The 15782-nt window shown below is 46.8% G+C and overlaps 1 protein-coding gene across 3 annotated transcripts in view; it reads left to right on the plus strand.

Moving 5' to 3' along the window:
- SACS (sacsin molecular chaperone) overlaps positions 1-15782 on the plus strand; it is a 427729-nt gene that overhangs the window by 326034 nt on the left and 85913 nt on the right. Inside the window, exon 1 of one of the 3 annotated variants that reach the window (XM_069202247.1) lies at positions 11044-11147. The exons of the other annotated variants lie outside the window; for them this stretch is intronic. Within the exon in view, the coding sequence (XP_069058348.1) occupies positions 11105-11147 (43 nt within the window). The 5' untranslated portion in view covers positions 11044-11104. Of the gene's footprint in view, positions 1-11043; positions 11148-15782 lie in introns of those variants that run through there. 3 annotated transcript variants of the gene reach the window in all.

The raw sequence follows: 15782 nt of genomic DNA on the forward strand, positions 1-15782 counted from the left end.
TTCCCTCTTCAGGACCATAGTTCCACAAACCAGTGGTCAGTGTTCTCCATGGCTTTGCGCTCCTGGTGTGGAAAGTTGTGAAAAGAAACTGACAACAGCGTGCTGTGTGGTGCCTGTATAGGAACTGAACATGTCACCTCTGATGCAGACGACGACACGTGTAGCCAAACGGCGCCACCTACCGGTGCACAGGGGTACTGTTCACAAAAATGACCAGATCCAGTGTGACGCCTGGGGATAACTCTAAGGTAAGGAATCTGTGGCTAGAGAGAGTGTCTACCAGAAAGTGTTAACGAAGGTAAGTAACTTGTTGATTAATGCTATTAACCTTTCCAACTGGTATCTTGTTTGTGTGAACCCCTTTGATAACTTTAGAATGTTTCACCTGTTAGTCATACAGTTGTTGATCTGGTCTTCTATGCACACTCATTCTACGCTGACCACAAATTTTCTTTATGCTATTGGGTTTTAAATTGATGTCTGTACACCAGACATACTCAGTACCTGTACCTGATGTTTACATTGTGTTACTTTACGCTAAGATATTAATGTGTTGACGTGAATGTGATTATTTGTTAACTTTTCAAGGTTTTTAATTTGTTCACTTTTGTTTATTTGGCTTTATGTAACAATGACATCTGATAGTAAGGTACACATATTTACATTATATGTGATTATGTTTTAGCACAACAGCTTCTGTGGGGATGTTCAGGTAGGATTGCTGTCTGAAAAGTGTGGTAATTGTATGCCTGCAGTTTTTCTGTATCTAATATCCAAATGTGTCACTTTCAAGTTTGAAGTATACATTCACAGCCTTGAGTTCATGAAAGTGTAAATGACCAAGAAACAATAGTTGCCAGTTGATTTCAACTTGAATTTAAAAAAACACACTTAAATATTTGATTTTAGCACATTTACTACTGCGGGTTTCTTTGAGTAGGTCAAAGTATATTCTTGCAGCCAGGTGAGGCCACTTTGTTTCATTTACGCAGAGCCATTGAGTTAATGAGTCCATATCTGACAAGTATAATTAGTAGTCTGTGAAGTGTAACTTTTAGAAGGCGAGGAGAAAGAATGAGTGAAGCCTCTGGTTACTTCTTGAGACAAATATCCAACGTCGGTTGCCTTGTTTTCATGGTTGTATTTCCAATATTGCTTATACTTGTTTGAAGAGAAATGTTTCCATCATTGATACATATTGATTAGCCAATTCATGCATATTGTTTCACTGATATGTGTTTCGCCCCTTTGTGGCTGGCAAGCCTGGGGCTTTCTTAAGGCTAAAGAATAGAGAAGGAGACATATAACGTATTATCAATCAAAAAATCAACATTATATCCATCACAGAGGCCTGAAGAAAAACCTTGTGATTTGGTGAAGAACGTACGTTGTATCCTCATGTGAATAGGTGAATAGGTCTTAGGTGAGACACCAAAAGATTAAATAAGAATATGTAACATAATCTAATTTAATCTAAATCATGCCCTCATCCAGTTGAAATGACATCCACTACTTTAATGAGACATTGAGGTAACAGAAACAACCTTATGTAGGTAAGTACCTGTGGTGTTAGAAGGCTAAAATCCTATAACGATGATTTAATGTAGTTTCCTTTTCAGTATTCCAGAGGAAAGAGGTCAAGCCTTAGAGTGAAGTGATTAAGTTGTGCACAATAAAATGTAAATCCTCAAACAGGAGCTGTAAGGATTGAGTAACACGTTTATATGGTCTAGAGTACTATGGTGGTCATTATGACCCTGGCGGTCTTCTGACCGGCAGGGTTAACGTGGTGGTATCACCGCAAACAGGCTGGCAGTAATGAATGGCAAATAATGACCATGGCGGTGATCCGTCCCATAGACAGTCAATGTACCACACCAACCGCCAGCGTGGTACGAACACCGAACAGGGCGGTAGCCACCTACAGGCAGGAGGAAGACAAGGATCCGCCCACCATATCATGACATAGCACACCGCCACCATTTCTGAGGCGCTAACATCAACACCAAAAGCCTGGCGGAAACAGATCATTTAAAAGGAGACACTCACCTCCAGGGACACACAGGAGTCCGCATCTGCAATGGAACCTGAACTCCAAGTATTCCCGATGCTGTACCACGCCATGGCCGTCCTGGAGCACCAACACCGCCAAAGACGATGACGGTGAGTACAGCCGCCTAGCACATAAGGGTGGGAAGGGGGAAGGAGGGGAGGGGAGAGTGACACACACACTCACAAAACACACCATACACCCAGTAACACATGCACAAGAATTAACAACAACAAAACCTTGGAGTAAATAAAAGCAGGACACATACACAGTTCCAACCACTGTATTCCTTTTGTATGAATATGGAAAATGCAAAAACATGCACAATAAAGAAATGCAGGCCCAAAGGCCAGTCCAAAGTCACTAATGCCTACAGGGCAAAGTCCAAGACCCAACTTGACTCCTGACAACATCGGTACTCCACTGTCCAGGTGCATCATGTTGGAAATGGGCAGGCACCTAAGGGAGTGGGGGTGGGATGGTTGGGGTTTGCAACTCATCGTGAGGGGGCTTCTACCCCACTGGTTTTGGAGGGGGCTGGCTGCCCACTGGTTCTGGAGGGGGCTGGCTGCCCACAGGATGAGGAGGGGGCTGGCTGCCCATTGGTTCTGGAAGGGGCTGGCTACCCACAGGATGAGTAGGGGGCTGGCTTCCCACTGGTTCTGGAGTGGGCCTGGCTGCCCACAGGATGAGGAGGGGGCTGGCTGCCCACTGGTTCTGGAGGGGGCTGGCTGCCCACAGGATGAGGAGCGGGCTGGCTGTCCACTAGTTCTGGAGGGGGCTGGCTGCCCACTGGTTCTGGAGGGGGCTGGCTGCCCACAGGATGAGGAGGGGGCTGGCTGAGCACTGGTTACTGATGGTGCCCATTGGCCTCTGGGTCCAGATGCTGCTCCTTGGCCACTGGTTCCAGATGCTGGGATTTCAGGGATTCCTGGGGCTCCTCCTTGTCCAGGGATTTCTGGGGTTCTTCCTTGTCCAGGGATTCCTGTCGGGCCTCCTTCTCCAGGGTTGTCTTAGGCTCCAGCTTGGCCTTGGATGTCTGGGGTGCTCTTTGGCCTTTGATTTTTTGGGCTCCTCCTTGGCCTTTGATTTTTGTGGGGCCTCCTTGGGCATGGATTTTGGTGGGGGCTCCTTGGGCCTGGGTTTGGAGGTGGCCCCATGGTCTTGCCAGTCTGTTTGGGAGGGGGCAGCATTTTAGTCCTCCGTTTTGGGGGGTAGGAGTGTCCTTGGTGCAGGGGGCTGGCTTTTCACTCATGTGCCCCTTGGTGGCAGCTGGAGACTTTAGGTGTGGAGCTGTGTCAGACTGGGTGATTGAGGTACTGGGCTGGGGTGGTGTGACCTTCCTCTTACGTGCAGGACGGGGGAGGGAAGGACATGGGAGGAGGGATGGGAGTGGAGGTATAGGGAGTGGTTGTAGGAGGAGGAGGTGTGCTGGACTTGGGTGCAGGAGCATGGACAGTGTGTGTGTTGAGGTGGATGGCTGTTGGGGGTCTGAGTGCGAGCGTTTGTGTGTTACTGGAGCGGGGGTGGCAAACAAGGTTGGGGAGGACCAACATGATGTGTGGATGGATGTTGTTGGTTTGTCTGCAAGTGAGGTGGGTGTGCTGCATGTGGTGGTGGTGGTGACTGCGCATGTGGTGTGTGGGGTTCATGTCTGTGGGTCTGCTGTTGTGGTGACTTTGGGCAAGGATGTGTAGGTGGCAGAATCTTGTAATGTTGATGCAGTGCATGCAGGTGAGAGTGAGGATGTGACTGTGAGGGAGGACGGGGAGGCAGTGGATGATGTTGTGCGTGCATCTGGACCTTGGCTGTGTGTGTGCTTGTGGACTGAAGTGTGCTGCCTGTGTTTGTCTGTGCAAGCCTTGTGTGTTGTTTTGGGTGCATGCTTGTCAGAATATGTGCGTGGGATGGGTTGGGGGAAGGAGACTGGTACTAGATAGTGGTAGTAGGAGGGGGGACGGATGGAACAGGGATACTGGCTGCCGTCAGTGAAGAGGCCAGAGCCTGAAACAATCTCTGTAGGGCCGCCAGCCCACCGTGGATGCCCTCCAGGAAGGCATTGCATTGCTGCATCTGGGATGCCAGCCCCTGGATGGCATTAACAATGGTTGACTGCCCTACTGAGATCGATCTCAGGAGGTCAGTAGCCTCCTCACTGAGTCCAGCAGTGCTGACTGGGGCAGGGCCTGAAGTGCCTGGGGCGAAGGAGATGCCCAACCTTCTGGGTGAGCTGGCACAGACAACTTGGTGGGGGGTACTGGGAGGGCAGTGCTGGTACGGGGGTGGCAGTAGGATGTGTAGCTGGGGTGGTCCCACAGGGTTCACCACCACCAGGGAGCTCCCATCGGAGGATGATTTAGAGTCAGTGGTGTCACCTCCTGGAGCTCCCCTTGCTCTCCGTCCCACTGGTGCCCTTGGCATCGGTGGACTCTGCCTCCTGGGTCCCATGGGCTGCAGCTCCCTCACTCGCCGGTGCCCATGCTCCTTCGCCAAATGATGCTAGTGCACACATGGACGGGATGACCGAAGGAGAGGGAGGAGAGTAGAGAGAAAGGGAGCACACGGTCAATCTCAGCACCAACAGCACAGATGGCAGACACATCACTGTCTCACACTGAGAATGGGCAGTATGGACCACACTGGCATACCATTGGCTAAGTACCACAGCAGGTAGGAGCCAAACACTGCCAGCCACACACCCACTGGGACCAGCTAAGCCCTGCCTGATATGGGACGTCACCTACCTAGCTATCTAATACATGCTTCCAACCCTATTATCCTGAGCTGGACCACGCAGCAATATCTGAACTGGCATAGTGGGGCATCCACTGACTAGTACCCTGCACCCAAATCCCATGCCAGGCAACAGAGTTGGTTGACACACACACTGTACGCCCCACCTTGTGGCTGCTGTGATGCCCTCAAGCACCCATCCAGCTCTGGGCAGGCCATCAGCAGAATGCGGGCCATCAGGGTGGCCAGGTTCCGAAGGGCTCCCCTCCCTCGTTGGGATACCATCCCCACCTGGGCCTCCACAGTCTTCCGGGCCAAGCGGCCCAGGTCCTTCCTCTGTTTCCTGCAGTGCATGCTCCACCTGCTATAGACCCCAGGGACTGCACGTCCTTGGTGATAGCATGCCACAATCCCTTCTTCTGATGGGTACTGACCTGCAGAGGAAACACAGAAGACGGGACACCATGAACCTGACAATCCAGTCTGTCACACATGTGGCCCACAAAAATCACTTCCCCTCAACAGATACACATAGGACCCATACCACTGCATTGATGCTGCCACCAGCCATTCCCCCCCACCTGACACACTGCCAGCACACACACACATCCCCATGCAGTCATGTCGCATACAATGTGCCCATGGTGTTCTCACCTGTTGGTATGGAGGCCCATACAACTGGCCATACTGGGGTAGGACCCCGTCCACGAGGCACTCCAACTCCTCTGACGTGAGGGCTGGGGCCCTTTCCCCTGTAGCATGAGCCACGGCAGGTTCCAGACACAGGTCACAGAAGCACACGCAGTGGAGATGTTGTTCTGTGGAAAGTCAGCAATCAAGTGAAGTGGTAGAAAGGAAATGGCGGTCACGCCCTTGGCAGTGAACACTGTCATCACCGGCGTTGATCATCATTGGTTTCCATACTCCTTCAGAGGCCATGTTAGCCAATGAGGAATTGCACGGCGGTGCGGACCGCCTTCCGCCATGACGCCAATGCAAACGGTGTGAGGTTACTTCCACCTGTCCCAGAATACAGGACAGACGGGTGCCATTTTCTAATGCTGGTACACATGTACAGATTAATAAGTGCGTCATTGTAATTGAATGTACTTACCTACACAGTTCCAGTGTTCAAAATACAAACATGCTCTGTGTACACTGCTTTAGTGTGGTCCTGGTTCCCGTTGGCACTCCTTTTCTACATTTGGGTCCCTTAGTTACCAACCATTGCGGAGGAGTAGGAGAAGGCAAACACCGGTGTACAGACCCCTTGTGGACATGGCTACACTGGAGTACCGGCACATCATACTCACCTATTCTCTGGACAGGGCCACAATCACAGAGCTGTGTCCACAATTGGAGCCTGATCTGCTACCTGCTATCCGTAGCACCACTGCAATCCCTCCTCTTGTGAAAATACTCTCAGTGCATCGCATTCCCCCAGGTAGATGACAACCTTGTGAAGGCTGGATTCTATGCAATGGGACATATACCTCATGTTATTGGGGTCATCAACAGGACCCATATTGCCTTAGTCCCCCCCAGGCCAATGAACAGGTGTACAGGAATCAGAAAAGTTTCCACTCACTCACTCAATGTCCAGATGGTGTGCCTGGCTGACCAGTACATCTCCCACATCACTGCCAAGTATCCAGGGTCGGTGCATGATGCTTTTGTCCTGAGGAATAGCAGTGTCCCACAGCTGATAGCACAACTACAGAGGCACAAAGTGTGGGTCATAGGTGAGCCTGGGTCCCCACCCAATGCATGTCAGTGTATGCCTTCAGAAGTAATCCCCCCTGCCAGTGTGCAAGGCTAATGTGTGTCCCTCACTTCTTGCAGGTGATTCTGACTACCCAAACCTGTCCTGGCTCGTGACCCCTGTTAGGAATCCGAGAACAGGGGCTGAAAATAGGTATAATGATGCCCATGGATGTACCAGGAGGATTGTTGGAAGGACCTTCGGTCTCCTGAAGGCAAAGTTCAGGTGCCTCCATCGGACAGGTGGATCCCTATGCTACTCCCCTGAGAAGGTCTGCAGAATCGTTGTTGTGTGCTGCATTTTTCACAATTTTGCCCTCAGACGGCATGTGTTCTATCTGCAGGAGGAGGGGGGTGCCAATGCAGCTGTGGCATCAGTGGACACTGATGACAGTGAGGAGGAGAAAGAGGAGGAGGATGTGGACAACAGGTCACATTTGATCCAGCAGTACTTCCAATGACACTCAGGTAAGACTGTTGAACTAAGCAGGACTACATTTTAGTGTTGTACTGTGTGACTGCAGCATGATGCCAGTCATTCCCTTTGCATCCCACCTGACTGTCACCTATATCTTCCCTTATTGCAGATGTTGGTGTTGTTCGAACAGTGCACTGCTGTGATGTGTACAGATTGCTGAGACACATTTGTTGGATGAGTCAACATGTTACTTGACATTTACAAAGGATCATGCAGTTGATTACAGTTCGTTACATTGTATATTACCTGTAGATAAAGCACTATTAAACAAGTTGTGTCCAAGGGTGCTTATTGACAATAGTTCTACAATGGGAAGTGCAATAGAGTGTGGTGATGGTTGGGAATAGTCTAGGGTATTGGTCCAGTCTGTTTGTAGCACAGGTCCAGTGTCCAAGGGGCCATAGAAAAGGGAGCAATGACAGTTCAAAGTGGACAAGGTAACACAGTGGAATACAAGGGGGACATTCAGGAGGGTCTCATTTCCTGGCAGTGGTCTTTGTCTTGGCAAGTTTCTCTGGTGTCTGTCTGGATCGCAGGGAACGTTTGCGGGGTGGTTCAACTTCTGCAGGGGGAGGGGTGCTGGTGGCCTGTGGGTCCTGTGGCAGGGCCTTCTGTCCTCTAGCTGCAGCAGATGTGGAGGGCTGGTCAGTTGACTGGCTAGTGGAAGGGGCCCGCTGGTGTGATGTGTACTCCCTCATGATGTTGGCCATATCACCCACCACCCCTGCTATGGAGACCATGGTGGTGTTGAGGGCCTGTAATTCTTTCCTGATCTCCTGGTGGTGTTCCTCCTGCAGCCACTCGTTCTCCTCCATGATGTCTATCACCTGACCCATCTTGTACTAGGATTGTTGGTAAGCCCCCAGGACATTTGTGAGTCTCTCCTGGACAGTCGGTTCCCTGGGCCTGTCCTTCCCCTGGTGCACAGTAGTTCTCCAAGTGTCCCGGGACCCCTGTGCCTGTGTCCCCGAATGGTGTGCCCAGGACCCTCATTGTCTTGCTTGTGAAGTCTGGACTGGGGTCCCTGTACAGATGGGCACACTGCTGATTGACATGCCCTGGGGACAGAGGTCTGGGGACGTTGGGTGGCTGCTGCGTTGTTGGATACTGAGGGGGAAGGCTCTGTGGTGGACTGGGTGTGGGCTGGGGTATCTGACTGACCAGTGGTCCCTGATGGGCCATGGAGTTCATCCAGATCCAGAAGTCCAGAGTTTCTGTCATCACTCGGGGCATCTTCTGGTTGTGGACTGGGCTGGGCTGGGGCACCTGTGGGGATGTAAGTGGTGTATTATGCTATATGTCTGTGACATATTCTTCACCCCTAGCTTCCCTTATATCATTGCTGTAGCCCTGTCACCTTTGTTTGTGTGTGTTGATGTAGTGGGTTTGTTAGCTCTCCATGCTGTGCATCCACTGGTGGTGGGTGTACATGCAGGGGTTGAAGGGATGTGCATGCAGTGGGTATTGCATGCAGGGCTTGGCATTTGGGTTATTTAATTGTGTGGTGTACTGTGTGGGATGGAGCGAAGTGATGTGTTTCAGGGTGAGAGGTGGTGGTGGCATGCAGGTATGGGGGGGGTGATAGGTATTAAAATTGACTCACCAGTGTCCAGTCCTCCGGCAACTCCAGTGAGTCCCTCAGAATGCAGGATTGCCAAGACTTGCTCCTCACATGCTGTCAGCTGTGGGGGATAAGGAGGGGGTCCACAGCCAGTCCTCTAGACGGCGAGCTAGTGCCTTGCTGCTATGGAACGTACCTTCCCCTGTAGGCCGTTCTACCTCTTCCTGATGTTGTCCCTTGTTCGTGGATGCTGTCCCACGGCGTTCACCCGGTCCATGATCCTCCGCCATAGCTCCACCTTCCTAGCAATGGAGATCTGCTGGCTGTGGCTCTCCCCTGACTATTTCCTCAACCATGACTGGGATCTCCTCATCGGTGAAACAGGGGTGCCTTTGTGAGGGCATGGGTGTTGTGTGGTGTGTGTGTTGTGCAGAGTGTATAGAGTAATGTGGTGGGGTGTGGGGTGTGTGGTGCGTGACGGATGAATGGGTGGTTGTGTGTGTGTGAATTTATCTCTGTGATTTTGTGGCTTGCTATTGCGGTCTTGTCATGTTGGCAAAGGATTGTGGGTGATGTGGGTGTGTGTTTTATAGTGCTGTTGGTGGGGGTGTGTGGTGTGTGTATTTGTGTCAGGTGTGGGTTTTTAGTTCTGGCCAATCTTGTCTCAGTTTGTCTTTGGGTGGCATTATCCGCCGCAGCGATGTTCACTGCCAATAGTTTTCCGTCTTCGAATGTCTGCTGATTGGTGGGTCATTATTTGGAGGGCATAGTGTTGGTGGCGTAACGGTATTAGTGGTAGTACTAACAGTTTATCACGTTCGGTGGGTCTGGCGGATTTGTGGCTTTTTTCTGTCGGTATTGGATGTATATGTCATAATGTGGTGGATAGATGCCTGCCTCCGCGGCGAGGCAGTCAGCACAACGATATTTGTTTTTTACCACCAATGTCATAATGAGGGCCATAATCCATAAACTCTGTGGGATATTTTTGGTCAACAACCCCAACTTACTAAATTCAAATTCAAATTAAGTCATTGTATAGTAAGGACAGTAATCTGATCTGGAAATGGAACTCATATATACTCATTCATTTATCCTGAAAGTATTTTAGGTATCAAGAAGCAATTTTATATATCAGAAAAAAATACAGTTTTTAGTTGCTAAGTAGTCAGTTATGACTGGACTGCCATCCATGTCCCATGCATCCCGGAATGGATAAATGTGTCTCAGTTGCCAAAAATGATGGTACATCAAAAATGTAATCGGAAGGAGAAAAAAACCTAAATACTCTATATTCTTTATAAAAGGAAAATTAGAACTATGGAGAAAGACTTATAGGGCTTTTAGTGGTGAATCCACCTGATGCATCTATAACTTGTCATGCCCTATACGAGCAGTTTTCACTAGTTATTTATGTGAAGAGATGGTCCTATTCGGTTAACAAACTCACCAGTGTAACGTTCATGCTACAGTATCTGCTGTCCTTGTAGTTAAGCATCTAACTTCAGAGCTATCTTAAGAGCAGTATTTATTGCTCCCATAGTCATTAGTCCTATGCTTGTTTCAACTAAAAAAGAGGGGAGCTGTCATCAGGGGAAAAATAAAATAAACTCTACCAGCGGCTAACTTAAGCGTCATCTTAGGAGCAGAGTTAATTGTTCCTGTAGCCATTACTCCTATGTTTGTTTCAACTAAAGAAAGAGGAGCTGTCATCAGGGCGAAAAATAAAATAAACTGTACCTTAGGACATCGGTTCGTGGGTACCACCCCTGTGGTTTTTCTTTAATTTTTCTAAGCCAACAAATGGTAGTTTTCAATCTGCTTTCTGGATATTTCCTTAGTGTTCTGGTATCCTTAATTTAAGCAGACAGGTGGTACTGCCAATCTATACTTGTGCACATGGGCAAAAAATTGCATATATGACTGATGCACTTTCACAATTGATCCAATCTTTGATTATGTGAGTTTTGTTTATTAATTATCAAGTTCCTCGTTTTATTCTTATCCAATTTACAGATAGAAAAGGTGTGGCAGGTATAAAAAACAGTCGGTGTGCCTAGAAATGTTTGCTTAGTTAGTTTTTTCATGTATGAAATGCGATGAACAGAGTTTTTGACTTAAGTTTGGTGCCCTGTTGAAGCTCATTTGAGGGTATGCTTCTAAATAATTGGCAATCTGAGGATTATTTGTTAGGATGGTTCAATGTTTTTCTGATTAGATGTTGACCATTTGAAAGGTGTGTAATGAATCTTATCGGTTATTTTCCAGGTTTGGATTTTTTATGATCTGTCAAAAGGCTTTTCTCTCCCTTTCTGGTACACTTCTTGTTTTATGGAGCCGAGGGTTTCAATTTTGTAATCACGTTTGCTTAGTCTATCTATAATTTCTTTAGATTGTTGTTGGTAGTTCAAGGGTTTACTACAATTTCTTTTTGCCCTACAGAATTCATTCCTGGGAATACTTTAGATTATGTCGCTTCAAGTATAGAATTGGACGCTGTGTTTTTCCAGTGTGTTTTGCAATGCAATTGGTTGTTTTCCACAAAAATTTTGAGATCCAAAAAGGTAACGTGTTTTTTTAGATATATCGAATGTCACAGTGATGCCTTATTTGTTGTCAGAAAACTCTGCTTTTTATGTCGATAATGATGCCACTATTCCTTGCCATAATAATAGAATATAGTCAATAAATCAATCACAGAAAACAAAGTTTTTACTGTAAGTTTCAAATTTCTCATTTTGCATCCAGTATTTCTCTATTTCTCCCATGGTAATGCATGCGTACAGGGGAGCGAATTTTGCTCCCATTGCACTCCCTTGTTGTTAACAATAGATGTTGTTATTAAATATGAAAATGTTGTTAGGCAGAATTCTACCATTGTTAGAAATAGGGTCTCTAGTTGGCAGTCAGTTTACACCCTGTTCAAGTAGGGACCCTCATTCGAGCTGGGGTAAGGGAGTCACACTTCTAAGATAATCCCTGCTCACCTATTGGTAGCTTGGCACGAGCATTCAGGCTTATCTCAGGGGTAATGTGTAAATTGTTTGTACCCACACATACAGTAACACAGTAAAAACACTACAAATGGACACCACACCAGTTTAGAAAATAGCCAATATTCATCCAAGTAAAACAAGGCCCAAATGACAAAAATCCAACATATACAAACAAAGATATTAATTTTTTAAGATTAAGGCCCATATTTATACTTTTTGACGCAAACCAGCGCCGGTGCTGGTTTGCGTAAAAAAATGTTAGCGCCGGCAAGCGCCATTCATACGCGTCAGGCGGGCGCCTTATTTAAGGATTGATGTTAGCCGGCGCTGTAAGCTGGTCAGAGTCAAAAAATTACTCAAACCAGGCAGCACCGGCGTAGGGAAAAATGGGGGTTGTGTGTCCAAAAATGGTGCAAGTCAGGTTTGAGTCAAAAATCATGGCTCAAACCTGACTTGCGCCATTTTTTGACACACAACCCCCATTGAAATGACTCCTGTCTTCGCAAAGACAGGAGTCATGCCCCCTTGCCCAGTGCCCATGCCTGGGGACTTATGTCCCCTGGGCATGGGCATTGGGCACAGTGGAATGTAGGGGGGCCCAAATTATGTCCCCCATGCCACTTTTAAAAAATAAAAAAATTATACTTACCTGTACTTACCTGGGATGGGTCCCCCATCCATGGGTGTCCTCCAGGGGCGGGCGAGGGTGGCAGGGGGTGTCCCTGGGGACAGGGAAGGGCACCTCCGGACTGCTTCCATGGTCATAGACCATGGAAGTGAGCCCACAGGTCCCTTAACGCCTGCCCTCACCCATGCGTTAAAAAACGACGCACATCAGGCTGTGCACCATTTTTTAAGGCCCGCCCCCTCCTGTGCGTCAAAATGACGCAGGAGAATAACTAAGGCGCACAGCCCTTAAAGTCATTTTTTGGACGCGAACGCCCACCTTGCATGTCATTAACGCAAGGTGGTTTTCCGCATCCAAAAAATTATGCACACAGAGGATTTTTGACGTCCGCGGTGTCGGGCGTCATAGTATAAATATGGGGCAAGGTTTGCGCTGAATGTGCGTCAAACTTTTTTATGCACATTCGGCGCAAACAGAGTATAAATATGCCCATAAATCCCAATAAAGCACTTAGAAACAGAATAGCTCCAAATCAGGCTATCACAACATCATTGGCAGAGCTGTTCCCAACAGTCTGACGCTACTCGTGAGGGAGTGCAGTGCCGGTCACGGAGTCACACAGACCCCAGGTATAGTACCTTAGAAACGAGGCAGAGTCAAAGACGTAGCACTGAGTTGGGAAGGTGAAGCGTCGCTTGTAGCTGATACGGCATCGATTCCATACAGAGGTGAGGTGTCAGTTCCTGACAGAGGCAGGGTGGGGGGTGGCATCGTCAGCGAGGCATTGGTTCCTTACGATCTGGCAGGTCGATGACCACGGGGTCACGGTCACACCATGGGGCCACAGGCACCACAGCAGAGTCGGGTGTCACGAATGTGGGGGACATGGCACTTGCGACTCATGATGTCGTGGGACTTCATCGGCTCTGCTGTGGCATCGGATCTGCGGTGTTGGTCACATCGTCGCACTTCCTTTGGGGTCCACGGCTTCGGGTGCAGGCAGCAGTGCCGAGTCAGGCAACAGCTCCAGTTCTGGAGTCTCCCAGAGTCCATGTGCCTGGTTCTTTTTGATTTTAGGCCAGCTTTCACTCCCACGCGCCCAGAAACTGGAGTGGGCACCACTTAGCAAGCCAGGAGGCACGCTCAGTCCAATCCCTTTGAGAAACTTCCCAACAGGATACACAGCAAAGTCCAGTCTTTGTCCTCTTCAAAGCAGAAGATTTTTTTTTATATTATATATATCAGCAGTATATTCTGAATACAAAATCCCAGAAATGGGGATGCCCCTTCTGTTCCTTTTCTTTTCTTTTCCAACTTATTGGATATTGGAACGGGCCAAGCAAAATATAAATCCTCAAATAAGAGCTGAAAGGATTGAGTGACACTTATATATGGCCTACAGTAATATAATTGGTCTAAGTGCAATATATGCCTCTCTAGACCGAAGTTAAGATACCGGCTTTCACATTAATGTACAGGAGAATCTTTAACCATCTTTCTAAGATGGCGTCGCGAGTATACTCATTTATGGAAAAGGAACTTTGCATGCACTCTCTAGTGCTAGTTTTGCTTTCATCCCTCCCATTGTTCCAAGTAAAAAAGGATTAAGGACACCCTAGTAATGAACAGTTTCGATAATATGGTGCATATTCTGGGCATTATGATGAATGAATGAAGCCCTGTGGGATCCTTTCTAGAACCATAACATGTAGCATATCCTTCATGGAAATGATAACCTATGTCCTAAGGTACAGTGCATTTTATTTTTCGTCCTGATGACAGCTCCTCTCTTTTCACTTGAAACAAACATAGGACTAATGGCTATGGGAGCAATAAACACTGCTTCTAAGATGGCACTCAAGATAGCAGCTGGTACGGTTTATTTTATTTTTGCCCCAATGACATCTCCCTTCTTTTTAAGTGAAACAAACATAAGATTAATGACTATGGGAGCAATAAATACTGCTCTTACAATGGTGCTCAAGTTAGACGCTGAACTACACGAGTGTAACGACCGCAGAGACTGTAGCGTCCGTTTCCAGATCAGATAACTGTCCTTATTATGCAATGACTTAATTTGAATGTGAATTTGGTAAGTCGGGGCTGTTGACTAAAATATTCCACAGAGTTTAGGAAGGTCTATATATAGATTATATTACTGTAGACTATATATATGTGTCACTCAATCCTTTCAGCTCCCATTTGAGGATTTATATTTTGTCATGTTCAACTTAATCACCAACCTCTAAGCCTTGACCGCTTTCCTCTTTAAAGGAATATTGAAAAAGAAACTACATGTACATCATCATTATAGGATTTTAACTTTCTAACACCACAGGTACTTACCTAGATAAGGTTGTTTCTCCTACCTCAATGTGTTGTTGAATTAATGAATGTCATTTGAACCGTATGAGGGCATGAATTAGGTTAAATTAGAGTTTGTTACATACTCTTATTTCACCTTTTGGTGGCTTACCTAAGTTATATTCACCTATTCACATAAGGATACACAACTAAGTTCTTCACCAAATCACAAGGTGTTTCTCCAGGGCTCTATGATGATTATGATGTTGATTATTTTCTTTGTTTATATGTTTCCTTCTCCATTCTTTACCCTTGAGAAAGCCCCAGGCTTGCCAGCCACAAGGGGGTGAAAACTGTGTCAGCTAAATAATATGCATGAATTGGCTAATCAATATGTATGAATTATGGAAACATTTCTCTTCAAATAAGTGTAAGCATTATTGGAAATAAAACCATGATAACCAGGCAATCAACTTTTGATATTTGTCTCAAGAATTATCTAGAGGCTACACTAATTTTTTTCTCCTGTTCCTTATATGGAGGTGCCAGTTGGCCCTACCCTGTGAGTGTTCTGTGCCCTCCACCATATAGAATTATAAGATTTGTACAGAAAGGGGATCGATTTGAAAGCTTAGAGTGTGTCAGGCCTCAATCTTTTACGAATTTGCAACTTTTAGAAGGTGTTATAAGGGAAGACTCACGCATGAATAAACATTATTCACAACAATTAAAGCTATCTTCAGTTTCACCCATCATATAGCTGATAGCATATACACAGGATCCTGCAAATAGTTTCACAAGGTGAAGTTCTGGAACTAACATATCTCTATAGGCACACACCCTTTCAGATCTTCAGGTAGCTAGAAGAGAAGCCCTGTTCCTGACACTGCTTTTTCAAGACTTAGAAGTTGCAGTAATGCTACATACTAAAGATTCTTATAGGGACTATTAACCCTAATGAAAAATTCAAGTTGGAGTAGTAGAAGTGAATAAAGGTGGCAAAAGAAAACAGGCAAGAATATTAAGGGGGTCCAAGAGAAGCAAATGAGTAGAAAGACCCACCAGGTGAAAAAAAGAAAAAGTTCAAAAATGTGTGCAAAGACAGGTGAATATATGAAAAAGATAGAGGGTATAAGGGTACTCATTTTATGTAAATCTAAACAACTAAAACCCCCATAACAGAAGACAAATGTTGAAGGTGTTTGTTGGCAGCTGTGAAACTTGTCAGATGCAGAAACCAACGTTTGAAAAAGGACCCTGGAGCCTCTCTG

This window comes from Pleurodeles waltl, chromosome 8 (genome assembly GCF_031143425.1).
Source record: "Pleurodeles waltl isolate 20211129_DDA chromosome 8, aPleWal1.hap1.20221129, whole genome shotgun sequence".
Classification (NCBI taxonomy): domain Eukaryota; kingdom Metazoa; phylum Chordata; class Amphibia; order Caudata; family Salamandridae; genus Pleurodeles; species Pleurodeles waltl.